At 47.2% G+C, this 26,873-nt stretch overlaps 1 protein-coding gene across 2 annotated transcripts in view; it reads left to right on the top strand.

The window, feature by feature from the left end:
* Positions 1-26,558, top strand: part of LHPP (phospholysine phosphohistidine inorganic pyrophosphate phosphatase) — a 70,023-nt gene extending 43,465 nt beyond the window's left edge. For both annotated transcript variants that reach the window (XM_079312277.1, XM_079312278.1), the window contains one exon: positions 25,828-26,558. In XM_079312277.1, the coding sequence (XP_079168403.1) occupies positions 25,828-25,921 (94 nt within the window). In that variant the 3' untranslated portion in view covers positions 25,922-26,558. The remainder of the gene's footprint in view (positions 1-25,827) is intronic.
* Positions 26,559-26,873: the final 315 nt, after the last annotated feature.

Below are 26,873 nucleotides of genomic sequence, written 5' to 3' on the forward strand. Positions count from 1 at the left end.
GTTTGAGCCCAGTGAGGGCTGAATTGCAACCATCACTTCTGCAAAGACAGGTCCCCAACCCACTGAGCAGAGAGGAGGAGTAGCACTGAGTGAGTAAACCTAATTGTGTGCCAAAGAGGTTGCCAGGAGCTGGAGGGACAGGAGATGCTGTAAGGTGAACTCATTAGCATAAGATAATGTCACTCTTGTGTCAGCACAGAGAGGAGAGAGCCTGCAGCCAGAAGAAGCCATGTCCAAACACTCAACACCCTGAAATAAAGAGAAGTTAAGGAGAAGAATGGGACAGGCTGCCCAGGGCAGTGGTGGTGTCACCATCCCTGAAGGGATTTAAAAGATGTTCAGGTGAGGCTTGGCAGTGCTGGACTCTTTGAGGTCTTTTTAAACTTAAAAATGCTTCTGTGGTTCTAAGGTGCTTCAGTCTAATTCAAGATAAAGACAGGATTTTGGGACATCGAGAAGCCTCAAATGCATGTGAGTGTGTATCTGTGTGTGTGCAAACATGGCCATTTAACCCTGGGGACAACAGGGAGAAAAGTTAGCAGGCACCTGAGAGCAGGGGGATGCTGCAGCTGAACAGCCTGAATGTGATTTACTGAGAAAACTCCAGCTCTGTGTTCCTCCAAAAGCCACAGATTTTGCTCCTGAGCTTTCTGTGCCATTAATCTCGTTAGCAACAGGATTTACATGTTGAGATGAAGAGAGGTAAAACAGGGTTTAAAAAAAAGATACTACAGATGCTACTTCATCAGCCCCAGCTAATTTTCATGCAATTCTGGTTTCAGATAAAGAGCCTTCCCTGGGTTTTTGTAGGAGAACAGCAATGCAGGCAATTCAAAGGGTGATAATACATGGCTCTCTGGCTAAAGCCTCCTGCTCTCTGAACACACATCCCCAAGGAGCACAGCAGGGAGCAGGGATGTGCCTTCAACCACACTGCTGCCAGACTCAATCTCTTCCAATCTCTTGCTCTGCTCCAGCTTCGGGGCAGACAATGGGAGAAAAATTGCTTTGAGTGAAGCCCTCGCTCATTAATTGCAATTTGTGCTGAGAACCAAGCAGGAGCAGGCAAATTTATTTGGTGTCATGGCTGTTTCAGGGGGTTATGGTGAACACTGAACCCTGCACAGATTCAGGAAGGGGCAAGATAAAGGCTTTGTTAAAGCAGAATAAATGCATTAGAGTCCCACTGAAAACAGAGGAGCTGTTTCAACAGAGGAATGTCTCAAGTGTTTAACAGAGCTGCAGCCAACCAGTGTGGCTGTTTTCACAGATCCATAAACTAGATATCATAAAAAAGGAAAAGAAAAATAAAACAAAGGAAATCCACTTTAGCTGAGATAAACTGAGCCTGGACACATGTGCAGGCCCAAAAGAACAGGAGGCACCTCACAAGGCTAAATGAGCTCCTCATTCCCAAGAGTGTCAAGTGTGATCATCTGCAAAACAGGAATGCAAGCCAATGTTTCTTTTAGTAAAAGAGTGAAATGAAATGTTAGTTTTGAAAAGTTTACAAAAAGTTAAGTGAGCAGGATAATCCCATTCTTTTACAACAAACCTCTCACACTTGACAATGCAAGGAGGGAGGTGTGAGCAGAGCTCTCTCCTCATGTGTCCTGTATTGTGTGTGCCTAACTCATGAGCAGCTAAACTCCTTTTGTAGAGGTTGATTAGGAAAGACAGCAGCTGGCCCCAAAACCCCAAACTCCACAGTGCCACCCATCCTCTCCCCAAGTATCTGGCTCAGCTGGATGGAGCTGTACAGGCACTGTGGTGGGCTGGACCAGCTCAGACCTCCCCAGCAGTGTTTTGGTGGAACTATAGGGCCAGTCCAGCTCCCCCACATCTGCTGACAGGTTGTTCTGGCCTTCTGCTGTGCTGGGCTCTTGTGGATGCTTTGTGCTCATTATCACCCCAGTGCAGGGGGGATTTCCTGCCCTGTGAGCAGCATCCTGCAGGGACACTGGTGGAGGAGCCAGAGCCATGGGCACATCCCTCACAGCATGGTTTGGGTTGGAAGGGATCTTGAAGATCAGGTAATTGCAGACCTTGCAGAGCCCAGCTGGCAGTGTCAGGGGACAGGGGCAGTGCTGGCTGTGCCAGGGGCAGTGCCAGGGGACAGGGGCAGTGCTGGCTGGGACAGGGGACAGGGCAGTGCTGGCTGTGCCAGGGGCAGTGCTGGCTGGGACAGGGGCAGTGCTGGCTGGGACAGGGGACAGGGGCAGTGCTGGCTGTGTCAGGGGACAGGGGCAGTGCTGGCAGTGTCAGGGGACAGGGACAGTGCTGGCTGGGACAGGGGCAGTGCTGGCTGTGCCAGGGGACAGGGGCAGTGCTGGCTGGGACAGGGGCAGTGCTGGCTGTGTCAGGGGACAGGGGCAGTGCTGGCAGTGTCAGGGGACAGGGCAGTGCTGGCTGTATCATGGGGACAGGGGCAGTGCTGGCTGTGCCAGGGGACAGGGGCAGTGCTGGCTGGGACAGGGGACAGGGGCAGTGCTGGCTGTATCATGGGGACAGGGGCAGTGCTGGCAGTGTCAGGGGACAGGGGCAGTGCTGGCTGTGTCAGGGGACAGGGCAGTGGTGGGAGGGCAGCTCCAGGCACCCAGGGGCTCTGGAAGCTGAGGAAGGCAGCACTGGCTGTTGGCTGAGCTGTGACAGCAAGCTGTGCCTTTCTGCACTGGCAGCCCCTAGATCTCCCCCAAAACTGCTTGTCTGCAGATAATGCTGAATAGTCCCTTTATGCACAGTAGCTGAGGAGTACTGGTGTCGCCTCCCTGAGAAAAATCAGCCACTCTCCTCCAAGGGATGGAATTATGCTCCTTTGGCCATACACAGACCACATCATTCACTGTAATTTTATTATCTCTGTGCACTCAGAGCTACACCACATGGCTCTTCTGTAAGTGGTGAAGGTAAGAGGCTACACCAGCATGAATTTTCTTTAATAAGATTACACCCTGATAATAGGCTCTTAGAATAATTCAGCTTCTGATGATTTTGTTCTTCCTTGCTTCCACATGATTAAGGGCAATATGCATTAAAGTTGCTGAGGCTTTCATAATTATGGAGTAGCAAGTATATATTTTATCTATCAGCTGTAATATTCAAAGGGAATTTTTGTTTTTTTGTGGGAAAAACTTATTTGGTGTTGCCATTTTCAAGGTTCTCTGTGTAAGCATGTGCAACCCTACGATCAAATTTCTGTAATATAGTTGGTGTAATATAGGTGGTGTTTTTGTGGGAAAAATCCAAGTGTTGAAACACAATGCAGCCAACCAAGCTGTCTGAAAGGGGATCAACCTTGTAATACTTTAATCTGATTAAATAAAAAAAAAAAGAAAAAAAAAAAAAGTAGTAGTAAAAATTATAAATTATTTCTTCATGCAGATGAGCTGCCTAACATCAGGCATGCAAATTAGGAAAGGTTGGCTCGACTCCCCTGGGGCCTCAGTTTCCCTTTCAGTAAAACAAATGAAAGAGTTGTTGGCACTTTCAGACCAGCCTCGCTGGGTTATCCCAGCTGGTTTGTGCTGCACCCTGGGAGCACTGAGAGATTTGGTTCCCTGATGTTTGTAAAACTCTCTGAGATCTTTCAGGAGCCACTGCAAAGCCTTATTTTAACATTCCCAGAGGCAGCTCTGGGTAACGGCTGTCACCAGATTACAGCCAGTCCTGGCAGAGCAGGATTTTATCCACAGTCCTACCTGGCACTGGAAGCTTCCAGCCCTCCAGACTGCAGCTGGCTTGACCTTCAGTGCTGTCTGAACCTGCTCTGCCATGTGCCAGCCTCCCTCCAATCTCTGCTTTTCTGGATGAAATATGGCTCAGCGTGTTGTGAACAATGGCTCCTCAGTTCAACCCCTATCAGCATCACTCCTGACACAAGTGGGGAGGGTGGAGGCCCAGAGCCACACGTTATTAATCAGGGCTGAGTGGCACTTTGCAGCTCAGAGATGGTTTGTGCAGAAGGAAGTCTTGAGGTTTGCTCTGAAAGACTTGTCACCACTCATGACCTGCTTCCCCACCCCAAGGCTGGGTCTTGTTGGCTGTACAGAGTAACCAAGAGGGCAGAATTCACACCAGTTGTGGTGAAATTTTTCCCTTCTTCAAGGACCTGTCTGATCCACCTGGGGAAGGAGGGAGGCAGATGTCCCTGCATCTCAGAAGCTTTGGAGTTACACAAAGAATGAGAAGGGTGTGCAGCAGATGGGGCTTGCACTGGAGTTGTTTGATTAAAGCTGCTCACCACTTGGGTATGGTGGTTTTCACCTGGGCATTGTGGTTTTCACCTGGGAGTAGTAGCAGGAAATTTAATCCATGTGGGACTTGAGGGTCAGGGTTGCAGGGAGAGCTCAGCCTTTCAAGCCCTGCTTGCTCTGCTGGCTGATAGAAGGGTTGTGTAACCCAGCACTGTGAAAATCATCAGCTCTGAGTTCTTCCTTCACTGGGTCTCTCCCTCCTTTCCCAGCAGAGGGGAAACAGCAGAGTTTTTCCAGCTAGATGAGGCAGTGGAGTTGAGAAATGGGAAAGGATCAGATGAGTTTTCCAATGGTGGCAAAAACCTTTCCCCACTGCTGTTAACCAGGAGGATTAAACAGTGAGTTCTTCAGACACTCCTCAGCTGTCGACCCTGAGCTGAACCCTTGGGTTAGGAGCTGACTTTTTATTTGGGACTGACAGACTTGCAAGCTAAATCAGAGCCCAGATGGCTTAGAAAAGCCCAGAGAGCTCCAACCTGAGAGCAGCTCTTGCCACGCACGTTCCCATGCTCTTTCAACGGGCCGGGGCTGCTGTGCCAAGTGTGATTTCAGAGGAAGCTTGGAAAGAAAGTCCAGCCCCGTCTGTCATCCTTTTTTTTTTTTTTCAGAGAACTTCTGGTGCCTTTGCCATGTGCAGAATAGCTGGGAGAAAGGGCTTTTACAAAGCTCAGAGCTGAACTTCTCTGTGTCCTGCTTCCCTTCTTCCTAAGATGTGTGCTCTTCCTCCCTTACTCACCCCGTGGATGGGAACAAGAGACTTTTTAGGAAAAAAGGGACAAAATAGCAGAAGCTGGCTCTTCAGAGGCCATTTGTTCCGTGGCTCTGGAAGCATCTGTCATCTGCAGCCTGGGGAGTTCAATCTCAGGGCTGAATTCTCTGTGTTTGTATGTCAGCCACCCCTCACCCAAGGTGGGTGTGTTTCAGGGGAGAAGCAGTTTGCATTGATAAAAGTTCTCAGTGCCTGTGGGTGAGCTGCAGATTGGGCTGTTAAAATATTTCCTGGAGTTTGGTGAGCTCTGGGGTTTGCCTTGTTAGTGGTAAAACAGCACTGAGGAGTCAGAGCTGTCCTGCCATGGGGACACTGCATGTGGCCACATCCCAGGGGGTGTCTCTGCTCTGACATTGTTCTGCAGGGACCCTTGGGGACCTGGTGGCTGCTCCCTGCTCCTCCACAATGTTTAAGGACTCCAGACACTCCAAAAGTGGCTTTGCAGGTGTCCATCCAGCCTCCAGCTGCCAGGCAAGCACACCTTGGCTCTGAGCAAGCACCCCTGCTGCTGCTTCGTGGAGCTGCAAGCTGGAAAACTTCTAATTAAAGCCAGATTATTGGTCTTGGCCCTTCTTGTTAGTGTTTTGATTTGGGGTTTTCTGTTTTAAGTCCCTTTAAGATGTCTGGATAGATGATATCAAGGTTAATTTGTTTATGATGGAAGAAATGTTTTCACATGGTGGCTAAATGTTGTTGGAAAAGAGCAGAATTAATAGCTGCTCACTTAATCCTGATTAAACTGGCAGCTGGGAGATATTGATCAGTGTGTTCACAGCAAACTATCCCTCTCTAATGCTTGGGGTAAACAAGCCTGGGACTGTGGTTGCCTTAACCCTTCCCACATTGGCAGCCTCATGCACTGGGCAGGACCTGAACCTGTGCATCCTCCTGCTCCCAGCAGAAGGGCTGTGTCTGGCTTGGCTCCCTGGGTACAGCCAGGCTGGCTGGGCCCCAGAATCTCCTGGGATTGCAGAGCAGTCACCCAGCTCTGGGTGTTCACCCTTTCTGCTGGGTGCCCCCAGTGCCTCAGCCATCACACAGGATGCCTGGAGCAGATCAGTGTTGCACAGAATCCACAAAAGCTGCTCAGGGGGTTAGCAGCAGCTGATTTTAGGAGTTTAAATATAAAACAGAGCTTGGCCAGAGTGGGCACCAGCTTGAAGCTGACCCCAGCTTTGCTGATGTTCCTGAATCCTGCAGTTCCACCACTGTCAGTGGTTTCTGATGATTTCTGGGGACAGATGGCAGGATAAACCCTTGCTCACCTCTCAGCCCACCTGTTTGGTCGTGCTCTCACCCCCAAAGTCATACACCAGAAGCAATCTTGAGGCTGCCAAGAGAGGGAAGGAGGCTCAATAGCCCCAGCTTTCCTGCTCAGGCTTTATTGCTCTCAGCAAACACATGTTCCACATTCAAGTCTGTGCATTCTTAATGCAGCCACTGCCAGGCTGGCTCTAAACAACACAAATTGCTCTGGCTTGGGTCTGTCTTCATTATTCACAAGGTCACTCTGTGTTTTTGCAACTCTGGCTGCTGCACTATGTTTGATTTCTTGTTAACACAGATCAGGTCTGAAATACCTAGAACTGTCTTCAGCCTCCCAGGGAATGAGTGGGGCTGCTGGAGTGGATGGAGAGTAACATGACAAGGAACAGCTTTACAGAGAGCATTCAGAAATGTGCTTTTCTCAGGGAGATGAGTACTGCAGGGGCTCAGTCATCCGTGGCAGAAATTCCATTTAGAAGAGCACAATTCCTGTTGGAGGTACCATAACCAGTACTGGACCTGGCCCAGAATTAATTCATTGTGGTAGATCTTTGTACTGATCCCCTGCTCAGTACTTCTGGAAAAGATCAGTGTTTCTTTTGTGAATGTCAGATGAAGTATTTTTCCATGGGGTGAGTAGGAGACACGGAAGGGAAATGACCTCCCTGATCCCTTGGGCAGCATTGCTCCCAAAAAACAGCAGCTGGCTCTCCACACCCTTGCTCTGCTTCTCCATCCTGGTGCTCTGCTCACCTCACACTTGGTGGGATGAAGGTTCCTCACCCTCCCAGGTATCCAAAGGAAGGTGTTTCCCCAGATATCCCTCCTCACTGACACTCTTGCAGAATGTGCACTGTGTGCTGTAAGGACAGGCACTGTTGCAGGCACTGACTCTGGGCAAGCAGGCTCAGGCTCCCTGTTCTCCTGTTACCCTTGTTCCACCAAATGTTTGGTGCATCCACACAGTAGCTGACTGTCAGCCCACTCCTGTCCCCTGTGTGCTGCAGCCTGGCTGATGGATTCTCTCCAGGGTGCAGATCAGCCTGCACCAAGCATTTCCTTGCTGACCACAAGGCCAGCTCATCCTCCTTGCAGCCAAGTTTACGAGGTACAAAGCCATGGCAGATGAAACCCATCTGCTGTAGGTGAGTGGAGTTAAGCTGTGTCACAGCTGAGGGAGCAGCCATAAATCAAACTGGGGAAATTGATGGAGTTCTGCCTTTATTGCAGGGGCTGTCATTCTCTTTTTCACACAGGCAGGAGCGTTGCTGCTCCAAGGCTGTAGTTGAGTTGTACCTTCAGGCTTCAGTGCCCTTCCTGCACTCCCTGGGGTGGATGGCATCACTCAGCTCTCCTTTGGGCACAGGCTTACCTCCCAGAAACCACAGTGTTGGCAGAGGCTCATCCTGCCACTCCCCAGGGGACCCGGCTCCTGCCAGTGATCCTTCGGCATATTTGCATTTGGATTTTCTTCGTTCCAGCCTGGGCACGTTCAGCTTCTCTCTGCTGGCAGCTCAGCCACCAGGCCCACTCAGGACTGACCACAGCATTTTTGTGCTCTGTAGGATTCTTTCAAGTCCCAGGGAGGTGCAGGGTGAGCAGTGGGAGTGTGTGAGGGCATCCAAAGGGATTTCACGCCTGGTGCTCATTGGAATCTCTGAGCTGGGAACAAGAGGCTGCCTTTTTTCCTCAGCTCCTGCCAAACCTTGGTCCTTTCTCCCATCCTCCATATGCTGCCTTGTTGGCTGAGCAGCCATCTCTTAATCTAAGTCTGTCTTGGGAGGACCAGTTAGTAAAACATCCTTAATTAACCTTGCTGGGGTCAGCCTGAGAGCACACCAGCCCTGCTGAGGTGCAGCTATGCTCCTGTCAGCAGCTGCTCTCACCTGTAAGGGAGAAGACACAGGTGGTGTTTGCTGCTCAGGAGCTGGGGTTTGATGTGCCTCCCAGTGCTGCTGGAACAGGGGTATCTCCCATATCCCCATCTCTTTTCTCTCCTTTGGCTTGCAGTGGCTCGTTGTGTCTCCTCCTCACTCACTTAAAAGCTGAACCTGCAGCACAGGAGGCAAAATTGTTTTCCTGTTCAGAAGCAAGAAGGGTGGGAATTTGGGGTCATTCCTCAGCAGCCCATTTCCCTTGAGTAGGACAAGAGACTCTACTTTTGGGTTACTTACCCCAAACAGCATCCCTGTGGGAAGCCTGGTCCTCTTCCCCTCTTCTGGGACAGAAACTGGGATGGGAGATAGAAGGGTTTGGCCACATGGATTGAGATTTGGACAAACAAATGAATACATGGGTCAGTGGGCAGATAGGTATTTTATTGTTTTATTATTTTAAAACTGTGCCAAAGAGAAATGCTCCCTTCTTTTATTATTATACCTGGAGACAGAGAGCAGAAAACTCTTCATTGTTAAGTTAGGAGATTTTAGGGTAGGTGCTGATTCCAGCTTATCTGGTGGAGCCACAGAGTGGATTTGTTCACAATAAATGAGACCTGAGACAGCGGAAGGTGGTGGGTGAATTACCCATCAGGAGGAACAGTGCTTTTGAGGGAGAATGAAGAGGTTCCTGCTGTGATTCCTGAAGTCAGTGCATTATTTCTGTGTTTGAGTCCTCTCCACCCTGCCTGGAGTGAGGTGTGTTTGTTCCATGGCCCTTCAGGGGCAGCAGCTCCTCTCATGTTCACGTGCTCTGTTCCCCCTTCCTTGTCTCACAGCTCAGGATCACTGATATTGTGACAGAACATGTTCAGTGCACAGAACCATTAAAAATGTAGCTCATATGGTGCTGATGGGAGGCTGACATCTCCTGAATAATTTATTTTTACTGGGAAGATTTGTAACACTTAAGTGTTAGCGGGACTCTTGGTTTTAACTCTTGCTGAGGCAGCTGCTTGTTGTGATTCTCTTTTTGGGCAAGTGGCTTGTTTGAGACCAAAGCCAAAGCCACCTCCCTCAGGGACAGCCAGACTGCTGCTCATGGTCCCTTGGAGGCTGGAGAACTCCAGAAGAACTCCCAAAGGAAGCTGAAGGTGTTGGAAGAAGCAGTCCCAGTTAGATTCCCTTCCTTGGGAACAGTGAGCTTTTTGCAGTGTGGAGGATTGAAACAGGCTGTAATTACTGGCTTAAAAATAAATATAAAAAATATTAAGTATTCTATTCTATTCAAAATATTTAGAGCAAGCAAGAAATGGCTGGGTACCTTTAATTCCTGGCACCTTAGGTAAGACACAGTCTGTCCTTAAGGGATGCAAAATCCATGTTGGTGAGAGGGAGTGGGAAGACAAGAAATCCTGTTATTTCTGGTTTACAGATGAGGTCCTGCAGTGTGGAAGGTCAAACTCTGAACTTCTTGAAGTCAATGCCAAAATCCATTTTTGGCCCCCAGCTGGCCAGGGCATCATCCCAAACAGCTTGTGGCTGATCCATTCTCTTTTTGGCCTCAGATTCATGAATCTGAAACACCTCACTCTTCTGTGTCTGTTTTTCCCTCAATGAAGTTCTGAGCTGCTCACACAAAGAAGCAAGGTGTTGTTATTCTCATTTTTCAGTTGTGGAAACCAAGAAAAGCCAAGTGATGTACCCAAGGCCACACACCAGTGTCAGAAGCAAAAGAAAGTTGTCCATGTCCTCTGCTGGTTCCCAGCCTCCCATAAACCCAAAGAGCAATAAAATGAAACAAAGGTTCATAGCAAGAAAAATGAGATTGGAACCTGCAGCAGCCCAAGATGAACTGTGTGGCTCAGTAGAAACCCTGGAATTAATGACCTCTGCAAAACTGATGTATTTTTATGCACTAAATTCAAGAAAAAGTTAAATCTTTATTAATCATCAAGACATGAACTAGTAGGAGAGAAGAGCCAGAGTCTTTATGTCAGATTCATCTAAATCCATCACCTAACAAAAATTTATATTACAAATAAATACACCCCAGAAACCAGTCCAATCAATTTTTCCTATTGAAACAAGTTGTCTTCCTGCTTTATGTATCATTTTAAAGGCAGGTAATTGAATATAAATTTTCTGCATCTACAGAGGAATAGACATCCAAATGCATGTATGTGTCTGTGAGTTTCTGTGTTCTGGGGATAGTGCTGACATCTGTGTAGGGCATGTTGGACTGAGTCTGACTGACTTCAATAGCTCTTGGAGTGGAAATCAGCACTGATCTCCAACCTGGGGAAAATCCTCCTCAATTCCAGCTTCTTTGTGCATTAGCAATTACTTTCAAATGTTTGAAACTCAACAGTGATTGCCAAAATCTGCGTTGCCTCCCAAGGAAAAACTCTTAATTTCTTCGTGTTTAGAAGCCAAATATGTGGCTAAACTAAGCTTGATGATAGCTAAGGTTTGGTTTGGGGCAGATTCTGAGTCCATGTACTGTTAGTGCCTGGAATATGAACACAGCTGGGACTGTGCTGAGGCTGTGTCTGTGGAAATGTAAAAATATTACTCTTAAAAAGAAGTTAATCTTTCCCACATTTCCTGCTATGGTTTGAGGTGATTTTCTCATTGTTTGGTTCTCAGCTGTCTCAGTGCTTTGAGTCTTCCTGCCCAAAAGTCTCTCCTTGCAATCATTTTGCAGCCTCATGTATTATGTGCACGTAAAAGATGGTTGGGTAAGAGGTTTCTTGGTTTCAACCAGAAAAGAAATACATGAAGTCACTAGAAAGCAACTTTTATGAAGAAAAGCTCATATATCCTCATATAAAATCCACCAGATTGAGCAGCTCTGTGAGCAGAAGTAAACTGGTCAATTTTAAGACTTTCTGTTTTAATTCCAAGTGCCCATTTGGCCTCCCCTGGCCCTGCCAGCTTCCCAGTGCCTGTTTTACAGCACAGGGTGCAGCTCAGTGCCACATTAAGCTGTCAGATGCAGGAGGGTGTTTCCTGCAGCAGCACTGCTTCAAAAACTTGCAAGGAGAGGGTTATAAAATTATCATGCCTGTAAATTCCAGATGTAAACCATATGATTGCAAAGCTCTGCTCCCCATCCTTGTTTAAAATGACTTTTTCCTAAGCTTCCTTCACATCTGCCTGGCCTGGAAGTGCAGTTTTCCCTGTGCTCAGTCACACACTCAGTGAACACCTTGTGCTGGGACTAAAAAGTCCTTTTTTTTAAAAAAAATCACTTTGCAACTGATGAAGTGTTTGCTTAAGATTAGGTGCCTTGGTTAATATAAGCATTAAAAAATGTCTCTGGCCACTGTCCTGTGTCACAGCAGCCTCATATTTCCTCTCCTCTGGAGACGGATGTACATCTGGTTTGAGTGGCTTTTGTCCTATTCCCTGGCCACAAAAAGAAAAAGGAATAACACTGGGCTCCTAAGGATGGAAAGTTATGCTGCAGTGCTAAATATATCAGCATTTCTTGGAGCTGGACCTAGCGAGATAGGCTGTTCCAGCAACACTTCCAGCTTTTGAGGGTTTTGTTTTGGAACAGGGAGGTGCATCCACGTGTAAGGGCGGTGGCTTGGGGAGCTGGGCTGTCCTTGGGAAGCTGCATCCCGAGGCAGGGCTGAGCCTGGGATGTGCCTCCTCTCCCCCAGAGAGATCCAGTTACAGCCCTGAGCTTTGCCATAGTAGCAGAGGAAGGGGAGAGTACAAAGGTTATGGAAAGCAAAACATTAATTTTCGGGACCAGCTGTGTTACAAGCAAAACTGCAGCTTTATTTATACCCACAGCATAGTGTCCATAAATCAGGGCTGCTCTCCAGCAAGGCATTTAATGAGAACTATTAAATGATTTCATGATGTACTCATTGTTACCGTCTGATAAAAACCAGCACTCCCTCCAAGGACCAGGATTTTGAGTTGGAGCTTTTCAGGGGGAAGGAGATGTAGGGGAAAAGGAGATGTAGGGGAAGGAGATGTAGGGGAAGGAGGTGTAGGAAAAGGAGATGTAGGGGAAGGAGATGTAGGGGAAGGAGGTGTAGGGGGAAGCCAAGCCCTCTGCAGTGTCAGATGAGTTCTGCAAACCCTTCTGGGCACCTTGTGTTGGGAGGATCCATGGCTCAACCTCCTTGCAGGTTTTAATTCAGGACATGGACTGTTGATGTAAGCAGCCTTTGGAGTTTATATAACTTGTTTGGTAGAGAAAATACCTGATCTGACCTCTCTTCCAGGTGCCAGAGTCAATCCCAGCATTGCTGTGCAGGTTGGTGATGCTCTCCCAAGGCTGCATGAGGCTGGACCCCAGCCCTTGGAGTCACAGAATTGTTTGGGGTGCAAGGGACCTTAAATTAAAGCTGATTTAATTCACCCCCCGGGTCTGCAGGCTGGGTCTGATGCTGCACAGAGCCCCCTGAGGCTCCTTTGTCACAAGCACACCCCAGCACTAAAATCAAGGGATGGCTGATTTTCTGTGAATCAGTGGGGAGGATGCTGTGCCCACAGCCTTGCCCCTCTCCAAGTGTTTAATTGCTAATCAGGGGCTGGATCCAGCAGCTCCCATTCTCTGGCACTTTCTGTCTCCATCAATAAAAGTGGAGAGGCTCTTGCTTTACAACAAAGATGTTTATCTTGCCCGGGGATGTGGGAAGTGTAGGAGGCTGTCCTTTCTTACTGCAGAGCTCTAATGGGGTAAACAGTTGCTGTTACTTAGTTTCCAGCCAGATTCTTTTCTGAACGGGGGGAGGATTCCTTAATTAATCCTTTGGGAAAGTCTTTGGGACTCTGGCTTGTTGTAGTGGGTTTGTATCTAACTAGCATCTCCTAGATGCAGAGTGAAACCCAGGTCCAAATGTCACCTTGCATTTCTGCATCCCTCTGATGGGTAATTTTTCTTCCTCCTTCAAGCCACCTGCCCCTTTCTCTGGGATGGAACTATATGGTCTTTAAGGTCTCTTCCAACCCAAGCCATTCCATGGTTCTATAATTTTTTTTTTCCCCTCAAAAGAAGGAAATTCCCTTTCCTGGGGAGGAAACAGCTGTGTGTGAGTGGCAGCATGGTTTAACATTGACTAGCTAATTATTAAATTCAACTATAAATAACCATAGAACCTGCAGAGCTTTGCATATATAATGAGCTGTTCAAGCAACTTGTACCAAACCATGTGGTATTCTGCAATGTTCATTGCTTTCTCAGGACATGCCCATTTGCAGAGACTTCAGACAACACCAGGCTGCCTTCTGTTTTTTCTGTCCATGTGAGAGTATGAAATGAGAGTGAGGTGCATAAACAGGTCTGGAAAAAGGTTTTCCATTAGCTGCAGGTAGTAATTTATGGTGGGAAAGCAATAGGCAATTAAACTCTTTACATTGCTGAGCATTAATGTATAGTGTTGTAAGTTAGAACATTTCCTTTAATGTTTTACTTGATGAAGATGAAGTCTGTCCCTTTATGATCTGCTAAAGGGCTTGGGTGGCTTGTTTAAAATAATTTTTTATTATATTTATATATATATTATACTTATATAGCACACACCCCCCAAGCCACTGCTTGATTTTAGACTGAGAAAAAAACATCAGAAGATTGATCAGCCCTCCACAGATTGCTCTGTGCTGCTTTGAATGCAGTTTGGAGGCAATTGGGTTATTGTTGGGTTGTTTTTAACTCCATAGACAAATATCTCCACCCTGAAATGCCTTTGGAATTTAGCAATATGTGCAGACCACAGTCTTGGCTGTCCCACCTCCAGTACAAAGTAGATCTTTGAAGTATTTTAAGTATTAGGTTTTCTCAAAGGTATCGAGCATGGTATGTAAATAAACTTCATTTAAGCCAGGTTGTGTTACAGAAGCACAGCTAAAACCAGTATTATGGGCTGTTCATTATGGGCTGTTCATTCTACAAAGGATCAGTCTTCACTTGAAGCTGATGCAAAGGGAGGAAACTGGTCTCAACCACAATGCTCAGATGAAAGCAAATACTGCAGATACCAAGAAGGTGAAGCAGTTACCATGCCACTGCTCTTGTTTGTTTGGGGTTTTTCCTCCTCTGTTCTAAAGCTGTTAAGTCTTTGTTATTGATTTCATGGTTAAGAAATGTCCCAGGTGAGTCTGATCCTAAGAAATGGGGAAGCTTTGCCAGCTGCACTGGGGGTGGAGAAGCTCCTGGGCACCCTTTTCATTCCAGCCTGCTTGGGCACTTTGCACACCCTGGTCCTTGGCTGCAGGAGCTCATGAGGAGCTGGCTCAGAAACCATCTCAGCCCTAGGAGGGTGACTGTGGCAGGGTTTGACAGCAGCAGTGGGGCCTGGTGCTTTCTGAGTGTGCCAGGTGTGGTACAAACTCATCCTGCTGGATGATTTTGTGCTTCCAGGCTGTGGTTTGCACACGTGATAGCAGCCAGCAGTAAACTGCCATGGGAAATGTCCAGTCAGTCCCACAAAAGCTAATTAAAAAAGCTGTTTGGAGGTGGCTACAGTATTGGTTAACCATTGTATTTATGGAAGTGGGAGAGACTGACAGAGGAAATTATGCACAGGACACAGAGCCTGTGGAACTCCCTGAACTGAAACCAAGCATCCCAAACCTGAGTATTCATCACTCAGTTGTTGCAAATTCAGGGTTATCTCTGACACCACACAGCAAAATCCCTGGTGATGTGACTGGGACTTGGTGTTTGACAAAACTCTGGGAAGGCTTCAGGGGGTTGTCTGTGATCTGCAGTGACAGACACCAGCAGCCTCCCTGCAGGGACTGGAGCTCAGGGCTGGGAGAAGCAGGTACAGCCCTTGGGCTGCTCCCATGTCCAGCACAGGGCTGGGTGCCAGGAGCACAGGATTTAATCCCTGCACTAACAGTGTTGGTTCAGCACACTTTCCATAATCCATTCTTAAGCACGAGCCTGGATGTGGTTTGACACCTTGAAAAATGTGCTCTCTGGCTTCCCTCAGCCCCTGCTGGGGTGGAGGGGAGCCAGGAGGAGGAGGCTGCAGCCATCCCTGCAGCTCTGTGTTCCCAGGGCACAGTGCACAGTCTGGATCCTCGGGCTGTGTCCTCGTCCTCTGAACAGCTTCCCACCTTTGTGAGCCTCATCTGCAGAGGACAGCCTGCCTTCCTCTGGGGGAGCAGCCTGGCTGAGCTCCCCATTGCATTAAAAAATGAGATGGATCCAGTGTGGGCTGGCTGTTGCTTTTCATTCAGAACTGTATTTAGGATCTCAGTCCCCAGTGGCCCCATTCAGTATCCTGGAGGCTGCACGTGGTGGGAAGTTCCCTTCATTACCTGCTCAACAGCTCAGAAAATCTGGGTTTTTTTTCATCTGTGGAGCAAAGCAAAAAGCAAACCTGATCAGCTCCATCACTTCCAAGAATCATGGAATGGTTTGGGTTGGAAGGGACCTTAAATTCCATCCAGTGCCACCCCTGCCATGGCAGGGACACCTCCCACTGTCCCAGGCTGCTCCAAGCCCCAGCCAAACCTCTTGAACTCTTCCAGATATTGGTAAATATATCTCCCAAGCAGATGAAGTTTCATTTCCTTGGCACTGTGGTCATGGAAGGCAAGGCAGGCAGCCATTCAGGCCATGCAGAGTTCCAAAAGAGAAGATTATGAAGATTTCATTTACAGAGTTGCTTAAGCAAATGAGCCATAATTTGGAATTTAGCTTTAGTAAAGTTTCTGCTTTAGAAGGGGCAGGAGTTTCTGAAGAGCAGGGCTGAGTTCTGTGTGCTCAGGTGTCTCTGAGCCCTTCCAGAGGGGATAAATCATGCACTGACTCAAAGCCAAGGCAGAACTCCTGGGGTTTAGCCCAAATATATATTCCCTTTTTGTTATATCAGTTCAGCACGAGCACATTTAGAAGCAGGTGGGTTCCTGACATCCTTGAGGGAGGTTGGATGTAACATTCCTATCTGGAATCTGGGAAGAGAAGTCAGACAGACCCCATGCCCTTGCCTTGTCCAGGCCCAACAATTTTTCTGACAAAAATACAAATTGTGCCTTAATTTTCCAGGGTAGGTGCCTTTTTGTCTTCCCACGTGAGAAGGGTTTGGAGCAGGGTGGTGCTGATTCCCAACACGTGTGTGACTTGGCTGTTCCTGCCCTTTGGAAGGAGAACTGGCTGCATGTCTGTCTGCTTGGGTTTCCTGGGAGTGGCACAGATAGCTCATAGTTTCATTCTCATTTAAAATTAAAGCTGATTTAGTGAGCAGCATCTGGAGACAAATATTATTCTCCTTAGGGTAGCTCAAATTCTTCTTTGGTGAGAAACAGTCTTTTAAAGCTGTAGCTTGGAGTGTCTTGTCTCCAGGGTTGCATTATCAGTGCCAATCTGGCCTAATACTTTTTAAGTCAAACTTCTCCACACAGCATTTGAAACCTTAAATTAAGACTTCTTTCTTTTATAATCTGCAAAGCTCCTTTCTTGCTAGAATCTGCATCTGCCAGAGTTCTGTGACTTAAATCTCCCTGAGATGCTTTGCAAATGCAGGAGCCAGCATTCATTTTACACCTTTCATAGGGATTTTGTAAGTGATGTATTAAAGGGAAGCAATGAAATATTCTCTTAGGCTAAGGTCTTTAAAAGTATCTAACAGAGTAAGATGTCTGAGCACCACTGAGCTTTACATTCAACCCTTGAAATTAATCTTTCTCACTCCTGTGTAATATTAAATCTGATTAATAGCTAATGCATCAGCTCCATTTAAGATGCACATCTGTTTGTGTGCATGCACAAAGAAAATATTTATGTCCAAATTCTTTCTCAGGGGCGTTTAAAATTATTTTCTACTGAATTGAGTAAGGTCATCTGGCAAAGCTGAGCAGGTCATCAATAATTAATCCAAGCAGGCAGAGCTGAGTCTCAGGGTGCTTGCAAACACCCTGTTAGACTGGATAGTTTGGCAGAGCAGGGGCAATTCTCAGATTTTCTCAGAAAACAAGCAAATGTGCATTTAGCTTTTGAGGGGGAGAGGGAGGATTTGCTTTTATTGGAAACATCTGTGCTGTGCTTGCACTGCAGCCCTTGGTGCATCCACATGTGCAGCAGAGCTTCTGGTCCCCCAGGGCAGCCCAGCCCAGCCAGGGGGTCCCTGCACTGACACCACCATGCCTGGCATCCATGGCTCATTTCCAGTGTGTGCAGGAGCACAAGGGGTTGGATTTATCTCACTAAACTTAATCTAAACTTTATGAAAAGTTAGATTCTTTACACCTAACTCTGGCTGTCCAAGAACTGGCTCTGGGGTATGAGCTTGTCATCTGGTTTAAATAGAGTCAGTGGGGAAAAGAATCATCTCTTCCAGAGGTTATTTCCTATCCAGACTTGTTATCTAAGAAACTGGGATGAACATGGGATGAATAAGAAGGGGAAGAAAGCTGGTGAAGAGTCTGGAGCCCAAGACCCACGAGGAGCAGCTGAGGGGGCTGGGAAGGGGCTCAACCTGGAGAAAAGGAGGCTCAGGGGGATCTTGTGGCTCTGCACAACTCCCTGACAGGAGGGGACAAGCAGAGAAATTTGGGATCTGCTCCAGGGAACAGGGACAGGAGGAGAGGAAATGGCCTCAGGCTGGACATCAGGAGGAATTTCTTCAGAAAAGAGCTGTCCAGGGGAGCATCCATCCCTGGAGGGGTTTAGGGGACCTGTAAATGTGTTATCTGGGGACATGAGTGACTGTGGAGTGACCTGCCTGTCCTGAGCAGGAGGCTCCTGAGGAGGTTCAGGGCACCAGCCTGGACAGAGCATCTTGTTTTTGGACAGACAGCTCTAGGTGAAATGAGTTTGGGCCAGCCTGATGGGAAACCTCAGGTGTCTGAGGGTGAGTGTTCACCTCTCCAGCAGCAGAAGCATTTTGTGCTCTCAAGCATTTATCTGTTTGCTCTGGCTGTTCTGGTTGGCCTAAGAGAGCACATTGAGCAAACATTACCAATGCACTCCATCTCTGTTTCAGAGGGACTGAAGGGGGTTCCATGGGGCTGAGGATGGCAGTCCCTGCTGCAGGGACTGTGTCCTCTCAGGAGTCAAACCCAGCATCCACCAGCCAGCAGCTGATGGAGCACAGCAGCTCAGAGCCCCCAGGGTATCTGGATTACGGGCAGGGAAGGAGGGACCAGAGCCCCTGGAGGCAGAAGGGGCTGGTTGGGGGTCCCCCTTTCCTGTGCCCACCAGGTTCCAGCTCTCCCTGCTGTACCAGCTGTTCCCAGGACACGTGTGCAGCTGTTTTGGGATTAGCAGGCTGGGAACCAGTCCAAAACCAGACCAGGCATGAGTGCTGCTCCCTCTCCTCCACCATAATGCTGCTATGCACACTTCTAATGCCTGGCCCCTGCTGAACTGCTCTGGCTGTGCAAGATGAGAGAGCTCTGCAGCCTGACAGGAAAATTGCTGCCCAGATGCTGGAACACCAGTGCTCTGCTTGTTTAAATATTTGTTCAAACCAGCTTGACTTTCCAGTGCATTTTTCCATGAGGGATTTTAGAGGTAAGGGAAAGAAGTCAGCACTGATAAAATCTCATGCTCTGGTGTAATGACATGAGAGCATTTAGCCAGGAGTATCCTCTGTCCCATCACCATTCCTTCATACAGTTTTTTACTGTACAGATCTGTGTTTGTCCTCTCACAGAACTTTTAATCTCCAGAGCTCTTAATCTGGCACGTTCACACGTGCTGGGTTTCCTGACAGAGAGAACACATAGGGATGGGTGGAGGAGAACAGCTGCCATCATCTGCTTCCTCAGCCCTGTGTGCTCAGAGTGGAGGGTGCACTGCACCCTGCAGAAATGCCAGGAATTGGGATTGCTCAAGGGTTAATTTGCAATCACCACCTGTAAATGTCATGCCTGTGGAGAGGAGTATGGGAAATACTTGTGCTGACTCTCTCTCAAGCTTTTTATGTGAAACCCATGGAATTTTGCTCCTGCCAGCCTCCAACTCTTGATCTGTTGTCTCACCTCTGGTCATTTAACTTCTTTATTTTGACAAAGTCCCACTTGCTCTCCTTGAACCTCTTCACATCTGTGGTTACAATCTCCATTTCCAACCTGTTCTTGCTTCCCAAAGTGATGTCCTGCACCAGATCTTGGCAGTTTAAAATGACCTGGTGGAAAACCTGGTAGAGCAGAGTGCAGCAGAGACACCAAGCACTCCTCATGCACCTTTTTCAGCCCTACCAGTGCTCTCAGCACCCTCTTCTAAGCAGTTATTTCTGGAATTGTGTATCTGAAATCTTTGGTTAGAGCATCTCCATGCAGCCAACTGATTTGAAACTCACAAATCAATTAAACACCTCCAATTAAATTTTCAGCACGTGTATGTTTGAAAAGTACAAGTGTTCACCTCAAGAAGTGTATTAAAAATCAGAAAAACAAGAATCTGGGGAATGGCAACCTTTCAATGCTTAAAGGGACTGCAGGAGACCTGGAAAGGGAATTTGGATGGAGTGACAGGATAAGGGAGAACAGCTTCCCACTGCCAGAGGGCAGGGTTAAATGGGATTTTGGGAAGGAATTGTTCCCTGGGAGGGTGGGCAGGCCCTGGCACAGGTGTCAGATTTGCTGTGGCTGCCCCTGGATCCCTGGCAGTGCCCAAAGCCAGGCTGGACATTGGGGTTGGAGCACTGGGACAGTGGGAGGGGTCCCTGCCATGGAATGAGATGATCTTTAATGTTCTTTCTAACACAAACCATTCTGGGATTCTGTGATTTCTAGCATTTGGAATTTAATTTAATTTTTAGGTAAACTATGCAGAAGTTTAACTCCCTGTGCCCTCAATCTTAGTATTGTCCACGTGTTGAGATATTGGACTTAAGCTGGTTTATTCTGCTCAGTTAAAACTGCAGCAGTTTAACATAAATGGGAACAATTAAGTCTTAAGCCCACAGACTTCCTTCAGGTGTTAGCAAACAATTTGGCAGTAATTTCTACCCGTTTGTGAGTGCTTGAATTTAAATGAGTCACAATTAAACACAATTAGTGAAGTTCTGGGAGGCAAGAGAAGAGCAGTGGAGGATGCTGGTTTGCTCTGGCACAGGTTTGCTTTGCTTGGAGCTCTCTAAAATCCAGTTTTTTAACCACAAAAGCCTCTTTTCTATCCCAAGGATCTGTCCATACCATGAGAGGGTCCAGGTTTGGGGTTTTCTGGAGTTCTGGGAGCTGCTCCAGCCCTGGGTGCTGTTACTGACTTTGGTGCAGGCTTTTCTCTAATTGTGTGATCAGGAAATGTGCTTTACAGCCATCCCTCAGCTGTCCATCAGGGACCTGTCAGTCACTGTGATTTATCTGGATTTTCAGTGCCAAACTGATTAAATTTCATGTTTCACAAAAGGAAAAAAAAAAAAAAAAAGAGAGTTTCACTCATGGCACCAAGTCTAATTATTGCATCTTTCCAAAGCAACCAGTGAAGGTTACAGTGTGTGTTTGAATTCCTCATAAAGAAAACCTTGTTAAACCCAGTCTTGCATATTTTACAGCCATGGTAGGAACCCCTGAAGAATATGCTGTCAGGAGAGGTGGTCTCAGGCTTTTTGTCTGATCTTGTGGAGCAGGAGTTGGTGCTGTTTAGGCAGGGAGGTCTGGGTGGTGGCACAGGGATGCCTTGGTCAGGCAGGGTGAGCTGTGGGATGGGGTTTCTGTGTGCCAGGAGTGCTGGGGGGCTCAGTGGGGCAGCAGAGCCACATGACTGCAGCTCTGTGGCACTGCAATGTGGCAGCATTTTGCTTTTTCAAATTCACTTTGGTGCCTTGCCTTCTCCCTGCTCAGTGTTTTTCCTTCCCAGCCTGATTTCTGGAGGGCTGTGGTACCAATCAGGTGTTGATCAATCCCCATCTGCTCTCTCTCTCTCAAGTCAGGTTTCAGCAGGTCCCAGACTGAGCTGGATCCCAGAGCTGTTTCCATCCCTGTGTCCATGACTATCCAGTGTCAGCCACCTCCACCTGGGCTTTTCTCTGTAAATATTTTGCCCATGCAGTAACCCAGCTGTTTCCCTTTTGTTCCCCATGTGTTTTGGAGCACAAGGGAGGTGCTGAGCCATTCCAGCTGCTCTGGGAAGTTTCCTAGGACAGCATGAGGGAGGGCCTGGAGCTCAGGCTTAGCTCCTGGTGGGATGGTTTGCTGCCAGCTCATAGACTCAGTCACATTCCACCTTCTGCAGGTCCAGTTCCCTTTCCAGCAGTGATTCTCTGTGACAGTGCCATTGGAACTGGCTGACAGCACCATCCAACACACAGACCACACCTGGCATCCCAGCTGCTGGGGGAAACAGAAGAATTAACTCAGTCTGTGGGTTTGGGGTCATCTTTCCTCTGTTATTTGCTTCCAAGACTCCAAGTGGTGCCTGAAAGGAGCAGGCAAGCCAGCATAGAACCCTGCATCCCTCAGAGAGGTTCAGCTGCATCTGGGTGAACATCCCAGAAAACTGCACTCAAGTTGGAACAAGACCATTCCTGATAGCTGAGTCTGGGCAGGGAATCCAGCCTGTCAGAACAGGCTTATCCAAGTGGAAATCTGACCCACACAGGAAGTCAACCTTCTTATTCTTGCAGGAGCTGATGTTTAGATCAGCCCCTTACAGTTTGGTTTTATGCCTCCCAGGAGGAAGCCATCACTTTCCAACAGGCAGTAGTTCTGAGACTGGAGTTTCCCTGAGAGCTGGAGCTTCTCTTCCCAAGTGAAGAGTTGAAATTGCAGGGCCAGTTTCCTGCAGCACCCTGCTGCTTCCTGGTGTCTCCTAGTGCAGCACTGGTCTGAGCTAAGCAGGTCAGTGTGGGCTGAGGGTCTGCTCAGAGCACAAGGGCCACAGTGATAAATGGCCCTGGGAGAGGAGGATGTTCACTCATCTCCTGGGGAGCATTTGATGGGCTGGAGCCTCAAGACCACAGTCTGAGCTGCAGCATGTTAAAATAATTTATATTGTTCATGTGCTGTGATGTTCTTTTGAGGAACACATTCTCCTAACATCACCCTGTGTCCCCATAAGGACCACCCTGGATTTCAGAGGGATCCTGTGCTAAGCACTCCTTTCCCTGAGCCCTTTGTAATGCCAGCAAGGTGGTCACCAAAGGCAAGGCAGGAGTGTCACATTTCACAGTGCCATGGCAAATTTGGGCTGGAAAATTGTGTGCACTTCAGGCTGTGGTGCTCAGCCCCTCCAAGGAGTCCTGCTTTACAGAAGAGAGTGTTTCCCAAGGCTGTAGCTGATTTTTCACAAGCAAGTTTGTGCACTGGCCAGGAGTGCTGACAGCTCAGTGTTCAGCTGCAGTGTATAATTTTCTGTCATTTTGATTTATGCTCTTCTCTACAACCAGAGTCCCATGTGAGAAAAAAAAATCGGAAGGAGTCTGTCCTAAAGTTAGCTCAATGCTAACTTCTTCAACTGACCTAGCAAATATTTTTAGATGGGTTATTTATTTATTTATTTATGGAATATGAAAGAATAAAGTATTAAAAAGTAACCTTCAGTGTCAGTTCTGTGACCTGCAGTTGCCATGGGGTTGTTGTCACTGGGAGAGAAGCTGAGCTGGGCCCGTGGGACCAGGATCTGCTCTTGGCTCATCTTCCCCCTGCACCCACTGACCTTGTCCAGGGAGGCTGTGACACATCAGAGCAATGCCCAGGACGTCAGGGCTGAGCCCCAGAGCACTGCTTCACCTCAGGGCATCTTCAGACTCTGTCTCCCTTAGGAAAAAGCCCAAATTGCCCAGAGAAGAGGCTGTGTAGAGCCCTCTGGACAACAGAGTAAGGGCTCATCCTCCAGCATCCTGGGTTTGCCCAGAGCTTTTATGGCACAGCTCTCTCTTTTGCCCCACTCCTGGCCCCAGACTCGGGCTCCTGAGTTGTTTTGCTGCATTTGGAGCTTTGTTTCTGGACAGCAGAGTTTGGGGATTATTGCTGGAGGTTCCCTTTCGTCGGATGCTTCAAGAGCAGCTCTGAGCCAGAGGGGGAACAAACCCATCCCTTGGATGCTTTTGTGAGCCACAGAATGCTGTGAGACAAAGGAAGGGGCCACATGAGACAGGAATTGTGGTGGCACTGGCAGGGACAAAAGCTCCATGCACGGCTCTAGGAAAAGGCAAGAGAGCAGGGAAGTGTTTATTCCAGCTCTGCTTTCCTTATTGTGTTTTAATATTAATTTCAGTGGAGCCAGCAGTGTGTTGTGATCCCATGGTACTGGGCAAATGGGTAAAAATACCTTATTTCATATATATATGTACACATATATATACACACACACCCTTTTCACAGGACACATGAAGTGTATACAGGACTTTTCCTTGATGACTGGCATTTAGCAGCTGAGTTACAGATGGATTTCTGTGTAGTCAGCACAGATATTAATCACAAAATCCTTTTAATAGATCAAAGAGTGCTGTGTAATTGAAAATTTCTTGTAGAAGCACTCGTTTCAAGCAGTTCTTAAAATTTTCTCCTAATGTGTAATCTAGGAAAGGAACATTTTTCAGGGTGTAAAATGCACAGAGAAGTTCTGCTCGTTAGTTTATTTAGTTCTCCACTCAAATTAAGGATTAGTGACAAGAAATTGATATTTTACTGTATACCCAGAGTTATTTTTGTGTTCATCAAAGCCACTTGGTTAAATCAGGAGTGAGCAATAATTACCACTGAAGGGATGGATACACATTGGATTTTTACTTGCTTTATGTGTGAAAATTTTTCTCCATCAGCAAACTCTTTATCAGTTGAGAAAAACCTAAAAACCATCATCATTATTATTCTCATTGCTCTCTATAGCAAGATAGAATTTGAATATTTAAAGAAAAAAACCAAAAAACCCACCCTTTAAGATGCACAGTCTGTTTCATGGAGGTGACACAAGGAAAGGTGAAAATATAAAAATATTTTATTTTTCCTAGTTCATAGCACAGTTTTGCAGCAAATCAAGCCTGAAGCACAGAGTGTGGGCTTCCAAAAGAGACCATGCCTTGGTGAGGATGGGCTTGGATGTGAGGAGCACAGCTGAGAAAAGAGCAGGAAAGGAACAGCCCTGGGGAGCTTCAGTGCTGGGACAGAAATGATCTGGTGCCTGTACAAAGTGCTCACCAAATCCTGCACATCATTAATAATAATAATCATCATCATCTCTCTCATCCAGTGGGAAATGCACCTTCCCCAGGGAGAGGCTGTGCTAAATAAAGGTTTGTCCTTCCCAGGGAGCAGCAGAGGTGGGAGGACATTTGGGCTCCCATCTCTTCCCAAAGGAGGGTCATTGAGCATACAGAATATGTTTTCCCTTCAGCAGCTGTTGGGTTTCTCAGCCCAAGAGCCATAACTGGACCATGAGGTTTGGAAAATTTCTGCCCCTCCTCCTCACCAGCAGTGCTGCTGAATCAGCAAAATGGGATTGTGCAGCTGTGCCTCATTAGGCCAGTGCTGATAATTAAATATTGGCAAAAAATGGCTTCAAGCCACTCTGCTGTGGGGTGGTGACTTGGTGGAGGGTGAGGCTGAACCTTCTTTCTGGTGGTGTTTCAAACCACCACTGCTGGGTTTGCAAAGTTAAACCCAGACAGAACCTTCCTTTTCACTGAAGTGATGTGAAGACTTTCTGTGTCTCTAAATTGAAAGGGAATTGTTCTTTTCTCTACCTATTTCTAAATAAAAACTGTGAGAGAATAATTATTTGTAGTTTTGTAGAGTTCCAGGCTTGCAGTGAGGTGTCCTATTGCCTGGGTGAAGAAGAGCCATGTAAAATGCAGTGCAATGACTTAGATTAGTTAATTAACTAATTGGAAATTCTCTTCCACTTGAGGCTTTGCAAAGTTTTGCTGAGGTGTGGGAAAGGGGTAAAATAATAAACAGAAGAGGGAGGAATGTGAACCTCAGGGCTGCTCCATTGGTGCTGCCTGTGCTCTGTGGGACATGGGAATTCTTAAGAGAGAAATCAGAGTGCAAAAATTAAATTAAAGCCTTTAAATAAATTGAAGTATATTAAGCCACTCACACATAAAGTAAAAGTGTAAGTTTAAGTTTTAGAATAGGTAAGTCAATAAGTTTTAGTATGAGCTCTTGTACTTTTAGTAAGTAAAAAGTTTAAATACCAAAATAAAAGTGCAAGTTCTAATGAAAGCTAAAAACACTGATGTGTGAAAGCTACAAAACCATAGTTGTAAACAGTACTTAAACATAATAGAGCTATAGTAAAAATATTAGTTACATTTTTCAAATAAAATAAGTTGGATGCATAGTGTATATATAGCCTAGCATGTTAAAAAACTAGAATCTAATAAGTTAAAAAGGAGCAGTCAGAGTTTGTGTTTTAACTTGTTTAAAAAATTCTATATGAAAGTATGTTTTAAAATAATTAGTACTTTTTGCCATTGCTTTTTCTGCTTTTCCTACCATTGGTTTTCTTTTTACTTTTACTCTTTATCATCAGTCAACACCCCCAAAAAAATAGAAGCTTCTGCAGCAATATGAACTTCCCAGGACTATTAACAAGAGCAGCTTCTACTTTAATTTGGAACTTTATACCAAAACTTAGCATCAACTTTAATGCCTGTGACTGTGCCTTTTAAAACTAATGTCCTTCAACAATAAATATCCTTTTAGCAACTATTAACTGCATTGCTCATTTAAAATAACCTGACAAAGTTGTACCAGAAGTGTTAACCTGCCATTGCTCCTCTGTGTCTCCTCCCAGGCCATCTGATGAACACCACCCCTTGGTGAAGCCTGATGCTTATGTGAACAACCTGGCTGAGGCTGTGGACATCATCCTGCAGCAGCAGCTGTGAATGCAGCAGCAGCAGGATGAGCCCTCACATGCAGCCCCTCCCTGGAACCCCTTCATCCTCTCCCACCTGCATCTCACCTGAACAAAGCCAGCCCAGCCTTGGCCAGGGTGGTGGGCACCCACCTTCCAAAATATTTCCCATATGGTACTGAAATGATCTGCTGACCTCTGATGCACAGGAATACCAAACCTGCTGTGCTCTGGCAGGTGCTGAGTTCCTGCCCTTGGTGCCTGGGAGGGGCCTCAGCCCCCTCTGGCTGATGCTGGGGGGCTCTTCCCCCTTTTTGTCTTTGCTCACACTGAGGACCCAGCCTGGAGGTGGGAAAGGGAACCTGGGCACCCCCTTGTGAGTGGGTTTACCTGTTTATCCCCCATGTCCTGGGTCTTTTGGGGTCCTGAGCTGGGCTGGGGGTGTCCTTGGGGACTGATGGAGGCCACCAAGCCCCAGGGTCCTGTGTGTGCCTTGGGTGGCACAAAGCCCTGGGGAGGGGACAGCCCCACGTGCCTTGGCAAGGCAGGAACTGTGGTTCTGCCAGGATCAGCCTGTCTGCAGCACCCCTGGGTGAGGGCACAGCAATCCACTAACACTTTAGGGAATAACTGCACCATCCTGTCAGGAATAAACCCTTTGGAACTGGCCTGTTTGTCGTGTTCAGTTGGATCAGCACTGGCAGGGATGTTTACAGGAGCTGAAATGCTTTTCCTTGCCTGGAAAAGCTGGAAAAGGCCATGGGGCTGATGGTCTTTGCCTTCCCTCTGCAGGGGTATCTTGTGAGCAGCCATGGCTGTGGGAGGGGGTGTGGATTTCCTACTTCTCCCCATTAAAATCCTGGATGTGCTGTGCCAGGGAGCTGCTGGGGCTGAGTCAGACACACCTCCAGCTGAAAATGGACTTTTCACAAGGGAATGCAGTGATAGAACAAGGGGGAATGCTTTCAAAAGGGTAGGTTTAG

This window comes from Erithacus rubecula (genome assembly GCF_903797595.1).
Source record: "Erithacus rubecula genome assembly, chromosome: 9".
NCBI classification, from domain to species: domain Eukaryota; kingdom Metazoa; phylum Chordata; class Aves; order Passeriformes; family Muscicapidae; genus Erithacus; species Erithacus rubecula.